At 35.7% G+C, this 17972-nt stretch overlaps 1 protein-coding gene across 6 annotated transcripts in view; it reads right to left on the bottom strand.

The window, feature by feature from the left end:
• WRN (WRN RecQ like helicase) overlaps window positions 1-17972 on the bottom strand; it is a 124076-nt gene that overhangs the window by 60238 nt on the left and 45866 nt on the right. For all 6 annotated transcript variants that reach the window (XM_053916345.1, XM_024562607.4, XM_071220180.1 and 3 more), the window contains 7 exons: window positions 14665-14730; window positions 12602-12740; window positions 11299-11374; window positions 9058-9125; window positions 6098-6206; window positions 5445-5513; window positions 2551-2633 (listed from right to left, as the gene is read on the bottom strand). In XM_053916345.1, coding sequence (XP_053772320.1) covers window positions 2551-2633; window positions 5445-5513; window positions 6098-6206; window positions 9058-9125; window positions 11299-11374; window positions 12602-12740; window positions 14665-14730 — 610 coding nt within the window. The remainder of the gene's footprint in view (window positions 1-2550; window positions 2634-5444; window positions 5514-6097; window positions 6207-9057; window positions 9126-11298; window positions 11375-12601; window positions 12741-14664; window positions 14731-17972) is intronic.

Here is a 17972-nt window from a genome sequence, read left to right as displayed (position 1 = left end):
GAATATATAAACATCACAGAAAAAGTAAATGATCAAATCAAACCAATATTTGGTTCATGTGAAAATACAAGCATAAATAACATCAGGTAACACAAAAAATCATTATTGAGAAGAGGAGAAACAAACAGATTAGAACTATATGGATAAAAGAAGAAAACATTTATATATTATTCACATGCATATTTATTGGATTTCAGCTTTCATCACTATTCCTCAGAGAAATGAATTACTATGACCTGTCCTCAATACTATCCCTCGTGAACCATCTGTACTGATAATGCCCTGAAAAAAAGAGCTTTTCTCTTTCTCTTTGGTAAATACTTTCACTTTTCTCTCATTGATTACCCTTCGAGAGACAGAACCAGCACACTTCCCGTGAGAGTAAGTGCATGACTACCCGTGACTGGTCACACACATCATAGGACAAGGAGACCTCTGAGACACCAGCGCTGAAACTCAGGGTGACGTCCACACTTTCTAACACAAAATGGTAAGGGAAGAACTACATGTCATTAGGTACAAAGTAGGTAAGAAGGGATATAATTTGTTCTTTCTTCCCCTAGCAACCCCTCCACTCTGCCGCCACGCCACACACCCACACTGAACAGATCAATAGTATACGGAATGCATTTCAGACAAGGGCTTTATTACATAACTATCCATTACAATGTCTTCAGATATTTCAAAGCAATGACAGCAGTGCCTTACCATCAATTACCAAATTAATACTTAAGACAAAAATAATTTTTCCTTCAAGAGGAGTAATCATCATTGATACTTAGATCTGAGTATCAATAACGTCCCACCACTAGCAGAGTGATTAAAAAGGATGTGCTCTGGAATCAGACGCCCTGGATGCAGAACACGGCTCCGCCACTGGGCATTTCTGTTACCTGAAGCAAGTTACTCAGGCTTCCAAGTCTCTGTTTCCCACAAGGAAAAGTAGGTAACAGCCCTACATTCATTAGTTACTCTGAAGATTAAATTAGATCACTCCCACATAAAATGCTCTGACAGGGCCTGGCATAAAAGATATCTCAATAAAAAAACTATTACTATTATTATATTGTTATTAAATGCCTACTATGATCCAAACACTTTTCTAGGAATAATAGGAAGATTAATAAAATGCAATCCATGACCTTGAAGAGCTCATAATTCTAAAAGAAGAGACTGACATGTAAATAAACAATTACAGTTTACTAAGATTACCAACTATAATAAAGCTGAAGGAGAAGGCAAAAAAGAAACCTACTAAATATGGGCAAACTAGGTGATTAGCATCAAAATTCTCTGGTTCATACTGAGTAGCTAGAAAAATGCAATGTTACCACTGTACTTATTTTCGCTTTAGAAACTAAATGATACAGATTTTAAATTAAATACATTAAAACAAAGATGGTGGTTCCTTATTTTAAAACCTTCCTTAAAATCACAAGTTTCACTAACTACCTTTGAATGAAGCTGATCTCTGTCCCTCACAATGAGTTTAGGCAAGCTTTTACCAACTTTCACTTTCAATGTGCAAGTCCAAGTGCCTGACCAGGTCCTACACCATTTCATTGTGGCATACTTGTCAATCAAGCCTTATTTCCAACGTTAAAAGACAATTACAGGTGTGTTTGGTTTTAAGGAGTCTCCATATAAATTATGTTTTCTGCTTCTCTTAAATATCTATACTACTTAAGAAATATAATACATAATGATACAACAAGATTATGTAATGCTGGTTGGTTCAACTGAACGTTTGAAATACATGCATTTGCAATAGAAGCCTGGACAGAAACTCTTGGGCAGCTGAGCCTAACCACCAAGAAGGAAATAACAGACAAGAAATTTTAAGTATAAAAAAAGTGATGTCAGCTTTTGACTAAATCCATATTAAATTTTCTAGAGCAAAAACTCTAACTCATCTCTAATTTGGTAAACGAGTCATACTCCCTGGTGGCAAAGAATCAAAAGCCCAGTGGCTTCCAACCCCGAGCACACATCAGAATCACCTCTTGAAAAACCAGAGACGCCAAGGCGCCACCCCAGGCATTAAGTCAGAATTTTCAAGGTGGAAAGATGCCACATTTTCTAAAGTTTGAAAGGTAATTCTCTTGAACAACAAGGGTACAGAACCACTACATTGATTTAATTTAGATTTAAAATATATTTTTTTAAAAAAGAAAACTATAATTTCATGAAATCTAAGACTGAGCATTTTTCAACAATACATTTAAATGCCAACTATGTACCAGGCACTGAACTAGGGAAATATAAATGAATAAGAATTGTATTCTTCACCCAAAAAGTTATAGTATAGCAGAAGAAAACATATATAAACAGGTAATTAGGAGCCTAATTTCTATGGCAGAAAGAATTACAGAATCCTTCTATAGGATAAGACAGGAGAGACACCCAGTCGGACAGTCAGAGATTTCCTGGAAGAGTTAATGTTTGAAATAAACTTTAATATAAGTGAAATCCAGGATCCGTCCATAAGTTCAACTTTAAAGGATAACTCAATTCAGTAAATTCTTACGAGGATCCTATGGTACCACTTACCCAGCATAGCCTCCAGTTCCTGGAGGAGGCACAAGTTACCCGAACAGAATTCTGGAGTTAAGTACACAATCTGGTATTTGCCTCTATAAAAACAAAACAAACAAAGACACAGGAGAGGAAATGTGCTACAGTAAAGAAAACAATATCCCAATGAATTACAACTTAAAACCATAATACCTGATAAATTTTTAAAAAACACATTATGCTTAATTACTAAAAACTACTAAATGAATATTGATGTGTACATACTCATATCCACATGTATTGTTTTTTTATTTCATTTCAACATGTCAACATAAAAACTGATAGTGCCTGTCAGGGAGTACTCAGCATTAAGGTGACAGTAGAAGCTTGGTTCTGATTTCTAGCAGTCCAGCCCCAAAACTCTAGTGCTTGAGTTAAATGATCAAGCCTGTAGTAAACCTTTCGTGTGTTAGTGATCCACCCACACACCACCCTCCTTCTTGGAGAACTACAACCATGTTCACACCCCCGGCCCCTCCCCATGATGAAGCCCACAGCACCCATGTTTCTCTATGCATTCTGTTCTGTGGTCCACATCCTCCTGGGCCAGGGTTAAACACCGTATGAAACTCAAGTCAATTAGTCTCTGTCCTAGAATTTGGGGGAATTTGGTCTGATCAAGAAACAAGCAGTCTCTGCAGTGGCAAGACCTACATAACATGTAAAAGAAGGAGTTGCAAAGCAATCTTCCATTTTGTGACTAAAAAAGCTAAGAATGTTTATCTCCTCAGAGAAAAGAATGAGTAAAACACATAGAGACTATAGATAAAAAAAAGAAACTACTCTCAAAAACTCTGGCAGTTTCTTAAAAAGTTAATATAGAATTACAATATGGTCCAGCAATTCCTCTCTTAAGCTTATACACAAAAGCACTGAAAACATATGTTCATTTAAAAACTTGTACGTAAATGTTCAAAGTACTATTATATTCATAACAGCCAAAAAGTGGAAACAACCTAAATGTACATCACTGATGAAGACATAAATAAAATATGGTATGTCTATTAAATAGAATTACTCATCCATAAAAAGAAATGAAGTACTTATAATATTGTGCTAAGTGAAAGAAGCCAAACACAAAAAGTCACATACTGTGTAAATCCATTTATGTGAAATGTCCACAATAGGCAAATCATAGAGACAGAAACTAGATTAGCTGTTAAACGGGGGTGGAGGGAGGGAACAATGGGGACTGACTGCTTAATGGATATGGAGGTTTGGGGGGTTGATGAAAATGTTCTGGAATTAGTAATGACAGTTGTACAACGTTCTGAATGTACTAAAAGCCAAGGAACTGTACCCTTTAAAAATGGTTAAAATGATAAATATTAAATAACGTAAATTTACCTCAATTAGAAAATAAAACTTAAATATTTATCTACCACATGACCCAGTCATTCCGCTCCTCAGTTTATACAATGAAATCAAAGCCCACGACTATACCAAGACTTGTGTACAACTTCCAAAGCAGCTTTATCTGTAACAGCCCAGGACTGGAAGCAATCCAAACATCTGTCAGTACATGAGTAGATAAACAATTGTGATATGCCCATAGATGGAATCTAATCTATTCCGCAATAAAAAAGGAATGAACTATTGACACATAACATGATGAATCTCAAAATAACTATGCTTTGATTTAAACCAGAGAAAAAGGAGCACGTATTGTATGACAGATTCTGTTTATATATAATTTTAGAAAACATAAATTAATCTATAGTGACAAAACAGGTAAGTACTTACCTGGTGAGTGGAGGGAAGAAGGTAGGGAGAGGTGGGAGGAATAGACTACAAAAGGTATGAATTAACTTCAGCGATAATAAATATGTTCATTATCTGGACTTCAGAGATGTTTTGGTGAGTGTTTATATACCAAAACTTAGTAAAGTATACATTTTAAGTATGAAAAATTTATTGTGTGTCAATTATACCTCAATAAAGGTGATTTAAAATGTTTAGGAAAATGAAAACATGTTCAAAAGAATATTTTAAAGGAATATTCATAGCAGCTTCCTTAGTAAGAGTCCAAACCTAGAAATAGCTTCCGCATCCATCAATAAGGAAATTAAAAGACAAATTGTGGCATTCTCATACAATAAGATACCACTTTGGCATTAAAAATAAAGTATAGATACATGCAACATGGAGGATTCTCAAGACATTATGCTGAATGAAAGAAGTCTTCCACAAGAAGACTTAATACTGAGTTAATACTGTACGTCTCTATTACATGAAGTTCTAGAACAAGCAAAACAAAAACACGGTTTGCTTTAGGACAAAGGATAAAAGGATAAACTGGGAAAGAACACAAAGGAACTTTCGGAGTGACAGTAATATTGTATTATCTTGATAAGGGTTTGAATTACATACTTATATGCATTTATCAATACTTGGTAAGTACATGTATGCTTATTTGTATATTTATATATATTATATATACACACACATAATTTTTTGTGTCTAACAATTTTATTCTTGTAAGGAATTATGTCATAACGAGATTAGTGGGGCAAGAGATCTAGAACCTAGTCCCTGCTCAGCCATTAATTTCACAGAGTGCTTTTGAGCAAATTACTTTGAACTTCAGTTTTTACATCTTTAAAATGGAGCAAAACCAGATACTCTCCAAGTTCTCTTCCAAAACCAAAATGATTACAATGTTAGCATTACAGTTGAGAACTGAAAATTATATATTTCTTTCAGATTGAAAGGTTTTAAAATTCATAGTTCTGTACATGCTATAAAAAGAAAGTACATTTTTATATCACAGACATTTTGTTCATCCATGAAATAGAACTTTTTGTGTATAAAATTCCCTCGCACATCATAGAAACCTGACCATATGATCAGAAAGCATGTAAACTACTCACAACTTTACATCCTTTAGAATACGCTTTGACTGTGCTGATCCCAGAAAACAAGCCGAAATGTTGGACATTCTACAAAAAAAAAAAAAAAAACCAAACCTGGAGCCATGTACACTTTACAAATATCAACTTCATTCTTAAGTGAGAAGTAATAAAAAATATAATTCTTTAAAAAATGCATTCCCCTCTGCAATCCTCACTCTTTTTGTAACTCACTAATTCATTAAACAAATTCCTTTAAGGGCCATATTAGAAGGCAGGTTGTTAAGGTGGGTTTTTTCAAAAAGACTGCAAACTCAAAGATGTTTAAAATTGTTTCAGAACTAGAATATAGGCATCTATGAATACACTTTATACCAAGCTAAAGAGCAAGGATAACTGAAAGAGAACAGGATTTTGAGATATGCAATTTAAAGTGGCAGTCTGTTTGCTTTTAAAAAAAAATGTTTATTGGGGCCACCTGGTGGTCTTGAATTACTGAGAACTTAAGAAAGGTTTCTTCCCCTAACATGTCATTTATTGCTTATAAAGATAAAGTAACACTTATATAAATGTGTTACTGGGAATCAGATTTTAAAATACATGATACAGGCCAGGTGTTTCCTTCATAGATAGAAAGGAAAAGGTGGTAACGTGGCAATGAAAACATTACTTACCCAAGCTGGAGCACTTGGTCCTCCATCAAAGAAATAAGAGGAGAGATGACGATGCCAATCCCACCTGCATAAACAGGTGGGTACTGGAAGCACAAACTCTTCCCATAGCCTTGAAATAAAAATAACATACTCACTGAAATAAAAATAAAGCCTCAGTATTTTGCTTTCTTCTTACAATGCACTTGAATGAGATGAATGATCACTTCCTAACATGCTATTGCATTGGCCAAAAAGTTCATATGGTTTTTTCGTAAAAGACAATTTTTTTCATTTTCACCAATAACTTTATTGATTTGGGTATTTTGAGTATGTTGGCCCTCTCCCACATGGTATAACACTGATTGTTCTCAATTAATGTCTCAATTTGATCATTATCAATTTCAACTGGTCTACCCAACGTGGAGCATCGTCCAGCAAGAAATTTCCAGTACAAAACTTTGCAAATGGCTTTCAACAAGTTTGATCAGTCGCAGAACTTTCTCCATACACTGCAAAAATCTTTTTTGTATGTTTCAGTTGCATTTTTACCTTTCTTGAAACAATAAATATGCCAAAAATGTTGTGTATTTTCTTCCCTCTTCAATATTAAAATGACTACACAAAAATTCACCAATTAGTTTTTTTCTTCACTTTATTTTTTAAGTATATTTTATTGATTATGCTATTACAGTTGCCCCATTCTTTTTTTCTCCCCTGTATGCCCCTCTCCCCAGGACTCCCCTTCACTCCAGCATTCCCCCCTAGTTCACACCCATGGGTCATACACATAAGTTCTCTGTCTTCTCTATTTCCTATACTATTCTTAACATTCCCCTGTCTTCTTGTACCTACCAATTATGCTTCTTATTCCCTGTACCCTCTCCCCCATTCTCTCCCCTCCAACTCCCCACTGATAACCCTCCATGTGATCTCCATTTCTATGATTCTGTTCCTGTTCTAGTTGTTTGCTTAGTGTTTTTGTTTTTGTATTTTTTAAGTTCAGTTTTTGATAGTTGTGAGTTTGTCATCATATTACTGTTCACAGTTTTGATCTTCTTTTTCTTAGATATGTCCTTTTAACATTTCATATAACAAAGGCCTGGTGAAGATGAACTCCTTGAACTTGATCTTATCTGGAAGCATTTTATCTGCACTTCCACTCTAAATGATAGCTTTGCTGGATAGAGTAATCTTGGATGTAGGTTCTTGGCTTTCATGACTTTGAATACTTCTTTCCAGCCCCTTCTTGCCTGTAAGTTTTTTTTGAGAAATCAGCTGATAGTGTTATGGGAACTCCTTTGCAGGTAACTACCTTCTTTTCTCTTGCTGCTAAATTTTAAGATTCTCTCCTTATCTTTAATCTTGGGTAATGTAATTACGATGTGTCTTGGCGTGTTCCTCTTTAGGTCCAACTTCTTTGGGAGACTGAATTTCCTGGACTTGTGTATTTCCTTCACCATATTGGGGAAGCTTTCCTTCATTATTTTTTCAAATAAGTTTTCCATTTCTTGCTCTTCCTCTTCTCCTTCTGGCACCCCTATGATTTGGATGTTGGAATGTTTAAAGTTGTCCTAGAGGTTCCTCAGCCTCCCATCTTTTTGAGTTCTTGTTTCTTCATTCTGTTCCGGTTGAATGTTTAATTTCTTCCTTTTGCTCCAAATCGTTGATTTGACTCCCAGTTTCCTTCCTTTCACTAATGGTTCCCTGTGGATTTTTCTTTATTTCACTTTGTATAGCCTTCACTTCTTCCTCTATTTTGTGACCATACTCAAACATTTCTGTGAGCATCCTGGTTACCAGTATTTTGAACTCTGTACAAAACAACAGACCATATTTCAGCCATATTTCCTTATCTTGGCACACCAGTCTGGATGAATGTCTCTTCTTTAACTCTTTGGTTGTTGGACTTCCATGCAGTTCAATTTTCTGGAAGTTCTGGTTGTTTTTTTGTTTAAATTGGTTGTTTCCTTCTTTTGTTTGTACAAGGAGGCAAAGTATATCTACCTACCCCTCCATTTTGAGCCAGAACCTGATAAGCTTTTTTTTAAATGCATGCTGATATGACAGCTGTCACAATACAATCTAACAAAATTATTTTGAAAAAAGTTAAAGAAACTAAGCACTACTAGAGGCATTATTAAAAAAATAAACTTTATATCTTTGTAAGAACTGATTCATGCATAAATTTAAGCATCTACTCTCAGTTCCCTCTCTTCTGTATTTTATACCACTGTATTTGTACAGCTGTCCCTAGTACCCACAGGGAATATGCTCCAAGACCACCAATGGATGCCTGATACCATGGATAATACCAAACCCAAAAGATGCAAACCTATGATAAAGTTTAATTTATAAATTAGGCACAGTAAGAGATCAACAGTAACTAATAATGAAGTAGAACAATTATAATAATATACTGTAATTAAAGATACGTGAACGCAGTCTGTCTCTCAAAATATCTTACTGTAATGTACTCACCTGTTCACTTAAAGGAAGTACTTTGCAGCTTCTCTCTGGCATATCCGAATTGCCAGCATCACTACTCTTGCACCTTGGGGCCCTTATTAAGTAGAATAAGGGTGACTTGAACATAAGCTCTGTGACACTGTAACAGCAGTTCTGATAACAGAGACAGCCACCACCTAAGTGACTAACGGGTAGGGGAGCATCTACGGCATGGATACACGGGAGAGAGGGATAGATGATGCACATCCTGGGCAGGGCAGAATAGGTCTGAGGGAGATTTCATCGCACCACTCAGAATGGTGAGCATTTTAAAACCTATTTTTATTTCTGGAATTTTCCATGTAATATTTCAGAAGACCATGGTTGACAATGGGTAACTGAAACCACAGAAAGTGAAACTGTGCATAAGGGGGAACTACTGTATTTATATTTTGAGAGTTTAATGAAAGATCAGGCATTTAAAAACCTTTAAGTTTTTTTTAAAAGATTACGTTATTTGCTTAAGTACAACTTACCAGTTGCCATGACAACAACATTATCTCTTCTTTCTTCCAGTACAGAATGAATCACTTTCCACTGAACCCTAGAAAATGAAAACAAAAAAAGCTATTTTGTTTTACTAACAAAAAACCCAGGGGACAAATTGAAAGCCATTTAATTTTTCTACTTCCTGTACTAGAAATTCTTTTACATTCTTGAGCTTCAATATAAAAATGTATGAACCCTAGAACTCTAAATTTAGGTTACATGGATGCATGTATGTGTACTTAGGATATGCGAATGTATATACACTTAAGGTTTGACCATTTCCTTGTATGTAAATTTTACACCAATAAATAAATAAATAAATAGCTTACTACAGTTAATTATCTGTATGCCAAAGTATTTATGGAGAAGTGTGATGATGTCCAAAATTTATCTGGAGATGCCTTTAAAAAACTGGATTAAGGAATAGGTAGAGGGATGATCAATGAATGTGTTATTAAGTATAATAAAATGTTGAATATACAGGTATTCATTGTTGGGAACCGCCCTGCCTGGTTTCAGAAGCTGTAAACCCCCATGGCTAAGGCTGAGTGACAGACCTTGGGACCATAAGCCACTAAGGAGACAAAGCTTATCTTCCTTGTAGTGGCTGCCTCTGCCCCCTTTCACTTCACCCTGCTTGGCCCCCGGGCAGATGACTGGTTAGCCAATGACAGGTAAGATTCCTCAAGGGCGGGATAACCTAAGACAGGCATGGTCTCGAAGGGGCCCTCAGGGAAGGTCATGGGGGCTAAAGAAAAAGGGGGTGATGGACTCTCGCCCCTCGGCTTTCACATAGCCTGAGTCCTCATTCTGTCTCTGTCTGCAAGAAGTCTCCTAATCTCTTGGCTGCCCTACTTCCCCTACCTGACGTAAGCCTGAAACAATGACAGAGGGTGGTACAGCCCTGTGCTGGAAAAGGCGGGTTCCCCAGGGTGACCAGGCCTAAGAAAGAATGCATAAAATCCTATGAAACCTACTTTGCTAATACCTTCAATTTAAATGATAAGGGTCCAAGCATGAAATGAGTTTGTTTCCCCAAACTTTCGTGGCCCTTTAGCTATCTGACCCTGACTCAAAATAAATCCTCAGAGTTCCCTGAATGTTATCTGTTGTTTGATCATTATTGCCTGACAATGACTGATGAGCTTTACATATTCGCCCTGTATTCCTATGCAAATTAAACCCAATAAAAGCCCCCTGAGGAACAGGCATTTAAAAACCTTTAAGTTTTTTTTAAAAGATTACGTTATTTGCTTAAGTACAACTTACCAGTTGCCATTTCTGGTCTACCAGATTTCTCCTTTGAGAAATCAGCCACCTTTCCTCCCCAAGCAGATCATGTCTTGGTAGACTTATTCTCATCTGTGGTGGCTGGGGGGGGGGGTCCCTGCCAGAGGAACACCCCCCAACAATTCATAGTCAAAATATTCTTTCAACTTTACTGTTTATCTCCAAACATTTGATTAATAAAACACTGAGGGAAAAACCAGTTGGAAATGTATGCTGATAACAACCTATTCTTCCTTATCTGAATGCTGGTTACACAAGGGGCCTCATTTGGGGAAATTCACTGATCTGTACATTTATGTGCACTTTGCTGTTTGTAGGACAAAGTTAATTTTTTTTTAATTTTAAGATCAAAGGGAAAGAAGAAATAAATGCCTCCATGGATTAAAGTTTAAATTCCCAGAAGAGAAAAAAAAATCCAATCTAGATATCCACATTCTTATTAGTTTTATTCAAATATATTTGTTCCGCATATTAATACTTGTAAATGTATCCACTTAGATGTAAATATATTTGAATTATATTAAAAATGGTAATATTATCACTGTTCTTCAAATTGTTGTCATATGAATTTCTCTTATATCAGCATGCTTTGAACAATAAGCTGTATGTACAGAACAGGCACACAGACACTTATTTAATGAAAAACAAGAGAACATTAAACTAAGATTCATTTACTAGTGTATTTAAAGTAGTTTCTATCCAGAACTCTCTATGGTAAGAAAAACCATTTTTCCTTGCTATAAAAATAATTTACAGATATGAGTTTTATATAAATATTACTTCAAACTAACTTTGTAGTCACTTACAGGAAATACAATGTCACATACATAAACTATAGTGAAATTGTGTGGTTTCTGTTAAGTGGGTGGATTATTTTCCTATTTTCCCTTGTGAAGAAAAGAATAATATGCAATTTAATTGACTGAGATTATACTCACGGCTTAAACCTGGAGTGACCAAAGTAAGACTTGAGGCAAATAATTTGCTCTGCATTTGGTCCTGGTATCGAATGGTCTTGAAATAAAATAAAATGGGTACTTATGTTAAAATAGAAGTACATGTAGTACGAGGGAATAAAAGTTTTATTTCACTGGCATCTTATAAAGAATAGAGTGGTAGGTATCAAAGGTTACTACTATTTTCTGACTTTTAAATCCCACCAATTTGGCCCTCTTGGCGCCAGTCGTGACTCCACCTAAACACTTTGGAAATTACCTAATTCTAAGGATTCGAACTTTGGTGTGGTTCATACTTTGTCAGCACTGTAAAAAAATGATGTTTGGTATTGGCTACACTTCTAAAAATTAACATTAGACCCAACCATGGCAAGTAATAATATACCAATGCAAGTTTTATAACATACCCAACTTTCAACTAATGGTATCATCAGAATTACATTACAGTCACCAATGAAATCCATAGATAAAATCTTTCTCTTACTTATAATACCCAATCTTTCACCAAAATTCTAACTGCAGAGTACAAGGAAAATAAGTTAAATTTATTCAGATGATTTTAATTTTCTACTCAGGCTGCAGGGTTTGCAAGTGGCCAAGAAAGTGCAATGCAAAGAATCAACATAATTCATCTCTAAACAAATAAAAATTCATCATTGTAATTCCCAGCTTTAACAATTCTATGTAGAAAACTAAATTGATTTGGAGATGTTGTATGTGTATTTAATACAAGAAAACAAGTGGGGAAACATTTTTTTTAACATCTTCAAATACTCCTCACCTACAAAACATACTTTAGATTTCCACTTTATAACATTGATGAAACTTAGCTCCAGAGAGAGTTCTACTTCATGAGAAGACCCCATAGTTAGTATGAAAATCAGTCTATTTTGCTATTTCACATTGTGCCACTTATTTTAATAAGCTCCTGCAAAACAGACATTATATCTGTGCTATGTATGATAATGCTTAATATCAGTAATTAATGATTCTTAACTAATGATTTTATAATTTTGACAGACAAAGCATAAAATTCGGGGTGAAAAGTTCCACATCACCACACTCACCAAACGACACAGCACTTGTATTGCTCTGCTTTTACAAATGACACGGCAGTGCTTTGTGATGGCCAAAAAACTAAGGGACTTAATGACAAGTTTAGAGGACCTAATTAACTACATGCCACAAAATCCCTGACCTCCAAAATGTTTAAAAACTGAACCCTAAATTTAAAGTCAGTGGTAGATATCAGCCATGGGTCATTTCAAACGTATACAGTGCTTACCTTCATTATCTTCTCCTTCCTCTTCAATAGCTTCATCCTCATCTTCATCTTCTTTGAAAGAATCATCCAGATTTCTTTCCACTTTTATGCATTTTGAATAAATAGGATTGACTGTGCCCTTGTTTAGGTTTTCTAAGGACTGAAAGTTTAAAAATAATTTTAAAAGCAAAATCATTGACAGTGTCATATCTTTCTCACCAAACAAAAAAAGAGTATTATTAACAGAGCCTACACTTTTGTTCAAATCTGGCAGATGTGCAAGCAAAACCACAAAAGAACATGTGTGCTCCAGTTTAAATATGTGCTCAAAAATGGTTTCTAGGCCAAAGATGGAATACTTTGGGCATACGCAAGGGTCAGTAATAGCATATAATGAACTGTCCCGAGGAAGAGTTATAAATTTTGAGTTTCAATAATTTAAAACATTTTTTCTTTATCATACGTCAATGTTTTCAATTCCCAAGTGGTAGACTCAGGTTTTAATGTTATTTTTGCAACGAGTTTCTCTGTATCATACATCAGTCACAGTCTTTAAAGTAAGCATATGGTTTTAATTATAAGCAAACAATAAAAGTGTTTGGGGAATTGTTAAAACAACAACACAATGATTCAAATAATTTAAGAAATACTACAAAGGTAAAATAAAGTTTTTTGCTTTTATTTTTTCTGACAATATCTGATTTTCTTCCTTGAATGAAGATTAGCTATTTAAAGAACCTTAGGGTGTTCCAAAACTGTTTCATTTGCAGAATTTTTTCCTGAGAAGTGATAGAAAGAAATATTAAACCACAGTTCCTATTTTCTCTTTTTATTAAAACTTCCATGTAATAAATTTGACTTTAAAGATTTTTTTTAAAATGTATTCATTTCAGATCTGGAAAAGGAAAACAAAAGTCCTGTTTCTGATTATTTATTCAAGTTAGCAAACATATTTCGAAAAGCATTTTGACAATAAAGTTCTGTCACATGGGCGTCCAGGTCGCCTTCTAAGAGGTTCGATATACAATATGTTTGTAGAAGTCCACAAGTATACTATAAATGCACTACCTAAGTAGCACTCCTCAGAGAAATGGTTAACCAATAAAGGAGTATGATTCAGCATTTATTTACTATTATTCCTATTCGCTAATCTTTATTAAACACTTACAAAATGCCAGGCTCTACTAAGCTCTTCAAAAGGACCACCTTAAGTAATAATTACAATTGTTAACTGAGTATCAAAGAGGCTAGGAAACGTGCTCCAAGTCTCACAGCTAATAACCTGAAGATGCTAGGATTAGAATGCATCTCTAAATTCAGAACCCACATTCCTAAGCACTACCCACTACTCTGTCTCAAAACTAAAGAATCAGGAACCTAATCTCATTCCATTAAAAAAAAATCATATCGACCTAAAAAATTAGGAATAAAAGTATGCATAACTGTGACCTTCTATATATTCATTTTCACTTAATTTGGCTAATTAATTTAGACTTCTCATTCTTATTGCCCATCCTTGGTTCACAGGACCTGACAAAGAAACTGGAGGTTGGGTTAAGGGATAGAAAATAAATAAATTATAAAGAAAATATTTTCATTTGATAACAGGGGAAAACGGAACCATTTAAAACATTAGAAAATTATATATAGTAACTATAAAAAATTCATAGTATATAAAACCAAAGAAAGAAAAAAAAAACTGAATATAAAAAAAGAGAACTTCCAAACAAAAAGGGATACACATGAATGGGAAGAAAGGGAAACCTATTTCAATAATGGAGAGCTGAATCACAACCCTCACTACAGGAAAAGATTAAAAGATTAAAAGGAAGTGATCTAAAAGGGAACACAGAAAACACATAAGTATGTTTTCTAGTTTGTAAAAAGTAGTATACTACTACTAAAACATTATTCATAGACCATAGAAAAATATAAAGAATGGAAAATTGGAAAACAAAATCTAGGGTTACATAATTGACAGCAATCTCATTGTGGTGAGACCAGTGTAGAATTAGGTAATATTTTACTTAATTAAATGTCCTTCAGAAAGAACTGGAAGTAATCTTCCATAATGTTAAACATACCTTAAGCATCTCCATTTCTAAATCTTCATCACTTTCAATTATATAAGATGTATCTTCTTCATTATCCTTGGAAGATAAATAAAAGGATGTCAAACATTAATTTCCAGTATAATTGACTCCATACCCTCTTTTCTACAAAATAAATACGTAAATTTATAATACATATTTTATATGTTTATATGATAATAAGATAGAAAGAAGGTAAAGAAGGTGGTAGGGAGGAAGGAAAAAGGAGGAGTAAACATAGAAACAAAGACCCAAATAAAAAGAGAAAGAAAAATATACAATTGGAAAGATAAAAGATAGGTAAACAGACTTCAAATAAAGCCCACACTCTAAATGAGGACACAAAGTGCCAAGTTCAGCTATCATTAAGCAAATCCAAACTGTGTTTCCCAAACTTTTTGAGTACAAGAATCTCTTTGCAAGGTTGAAAAATTCTCTACCTAGCCAGGAACAATAGTTATTCTTATCTACCCACTTATTTTTTAAAAGTCCAAAGAGTACTATGATTATAAAAATATCTTTAAATAAATCAATATTTTACAATAGCATCTACATGTATTTGAAAAAGAGTGTCAGTAAGTTATCTATTTAGCTCTTGCTGACACTTAGGTATGAGGAACCTTTACAAAAAGTTGGCAATTCCCAGGAAGCATGTGTCCGACAGCACGGAAAATTGCACAAAGAAATATAGAAGAAAGACTGCCCCAAAGGTCTACTCTTTAAATAGTAAGTAGGAAAAAAATTAGAGCCTTAATTAACTTGAAAATATTAAGCTTTAAAAAAAGATTTTAAAATGAGGTTTACACAAGGAGAAAAAAACTTTTACTTTTTAAATGGGGTCTTCCATGGATAAAGAAAAAATGCTGAGACTTCCAGCCAAGATGGAGGCATAGGTAGACACACTGTGCCTCCTCGCACAAGCAAAAGAAAGACAACAACAATTTAAAAACAAAAAACACACTGCCTCCTCGCACAAGCAAAAGAAAGACAACAACAATTTAAAAACAAAAAACAACCAGAACTGACAGAAAATCGAACTTTATGGAAGTCCGACAACCAAGGATATAAAGAAGAAACATTCACCCAAAAGGTAGGAGGGGCGGAGACGGGCAGCCGGCAGACAGGACACACAGCAAGGTGGTAGCTGGTGGACCCAGCGAGGTGGCGGATTGTGGAGGGGGGCAGGCAAAGCTGCAGCTGGCAACAAGGCAGCAGCTGGTAGACCCGGCGACAGACTGGCAACCCAGGGCTCCATCTCAGGGAAATTAAGCCTCAAACCACTGATTGAAAACACCTGTGGGGGTTGAGACTGCAACAGGAGAAACTCCCAGCCTCACAGGAGAGGTCATTGGAGAGACCCACAGGGGCCTAGAAGGTACACAAACCCACCCACCCAGGAATCAGTACCAGAAGGGAGGGCCCAGTTTGATTGTGGGTAGCAGAGGGAGTGACTAAAATCCGGCAGAGAGTGGAGCAGGCTCCACTGCTCCCTCTGGGCCCCTCCCCCACATACAGCATCACAGCGCAGCCACCAGCGTTACCCCACCCCGGTGCACACCTAAGGATCCGCCCCTTTACATAACCGGCACGCCAAGACAAAAAAATGGCCCAAATGAAAGAACAGATCAAAGCTCCAGAAAAAATACAACTAAGCAATGAAGAGATAGCCAACCTATCAGATGCACAGTTCAAAACACTGGTCATCAGGACGCTCACAGAATTGGTTCAGTTTGGTCACAAGTTAGATGAAAAAATGAAGGCTATGCTAAGAGAAACAAAGGAAAATGTACAGGGAACCAATAGTGATGGGAAGGAAACTGGAAATCAAATCAACACTATGGACCAGAAGGAAGAAAGAAACATTCAACCAGAAAAGAATGAAGAAACAAGAATTCAAAAAAATGAGGAGAGGCTTAGGAACCTCCAGGACATCTTTAAACATTCCAACATCCGAATTATAGGGGTACCAGAAGGAGAAGAGGAAGAGCAAAAAATTGAAAACTTATTTGAGCAAATAATGAAGGAAAACTTCCCCAATCTGGCAAAGGAAATAGACTTCCAGGAGGTCCAACAAGCTCAGAGAATCCCAAAGGAGCTGGACCCAAGGAGGAACACACCAAGGCACATCATAATTACATTACAAGATTAAAAACAAGGAGAGAATCTTAGAAGCAGCAAGAGAAAAGAACACAGTTACCTACAAAACAGTTCCCATAAGACTGTCAGCTGATTCTCAAAAGAGACCTTACAGGCAAGAAGGGGCTGGAAAGAAGTATTCCAAGTCATGAAAGGCAAGGGCCTACATCCAAGATTACTCTATCCAGCAAAGCTATCATTTAGAATGGAAGGGCAGATAAAGTGCTTCTCAGATAAGGTCAAGTTAAAGGAGTTCATCATCACCATGCCCTTATTATATGAAATGTTAAAGAGACTTATCTAAGAAAAAGAAGATAAAAAATATGAACAGTAAAATGACAGCAAGCTCACAGTTATTAACCACCACACCTAAAACAACAAAAGCAGACTAAGCAAACAACTAGAATAGGAACAGAACCACAGAAATGGAGATCACATGGAGGGTTATCAACAAGGGAGTGGGAGGGGGAGAGGGGGGAAAAGGTGCAGAGAATAAGTAGCATAAATGGTAGGTAGAAAATAGACAGGGAGAGGCTAAGAATAGTATAGGAAATGTAGAAGCCAAAGAACTTATATGTATGACTCATGGACATGAACTAAAGGGGGGGAGTGTGGGTGGGAGGGGGTGTGCAGGACGGAGGGGAGTGAAGGGGGGAAATGGGACAACTGTAATAGCATAATCAATAAAATATATTTTAAAAATGCTAATAATTATTACACCATAAAAATGGTAATAATTAGGGTAAATGTCAGTCAGATCATGAAATCCTGATCATAATTCTGTGTCATTATATGAAACATCATTTTAAAGTATACACATAAGAGATTTCTAAGAAATTAAAGGGTAGAAAATTTTACCCTTTGAGACAGTATGGATAGACCTGGAGAACATTAAGCTAAATGAAATAAGCCAGCCAGAGAAAGACAAATACCATATGATTTCATTCATATATGGAATCTAATGAACAAATTGAACTAATAGGCAAAACAGACTCATAGATAGAGAGCAGGATGACAGCTGGGGGGTGCGGGGGGTGGGATGGAGGGGTGGAGGGATGGAACAAAACAGAAGAAAGCAAGAGACAGAACTCATGGACAACAATGTGGTGATTGAAGGGTGGGGGTGCAGGGAGGGAGGGTGTATATGGAAGAGGCTATAGCAGGGA

Source organism: Desmodus rotundus, chromosome 13, assembly GCF_022682495.2.
Source record: "Desmodus rotundus isolate HL8 chromosome 13, HLdesRot8A.1, whole genome shotgun sequence".
In the NCBI taxonomy this organism is placed as follows: domain Eukaryota; kingdom Metazoa; phylum Chordata; class Mammalia; order Chiroptera; family Phyllostomidae; genus Desmodus; species Desmodus rotundus.
This window is presented reverse-complemented; position numbering and strand designations above follow the sequence as displayed.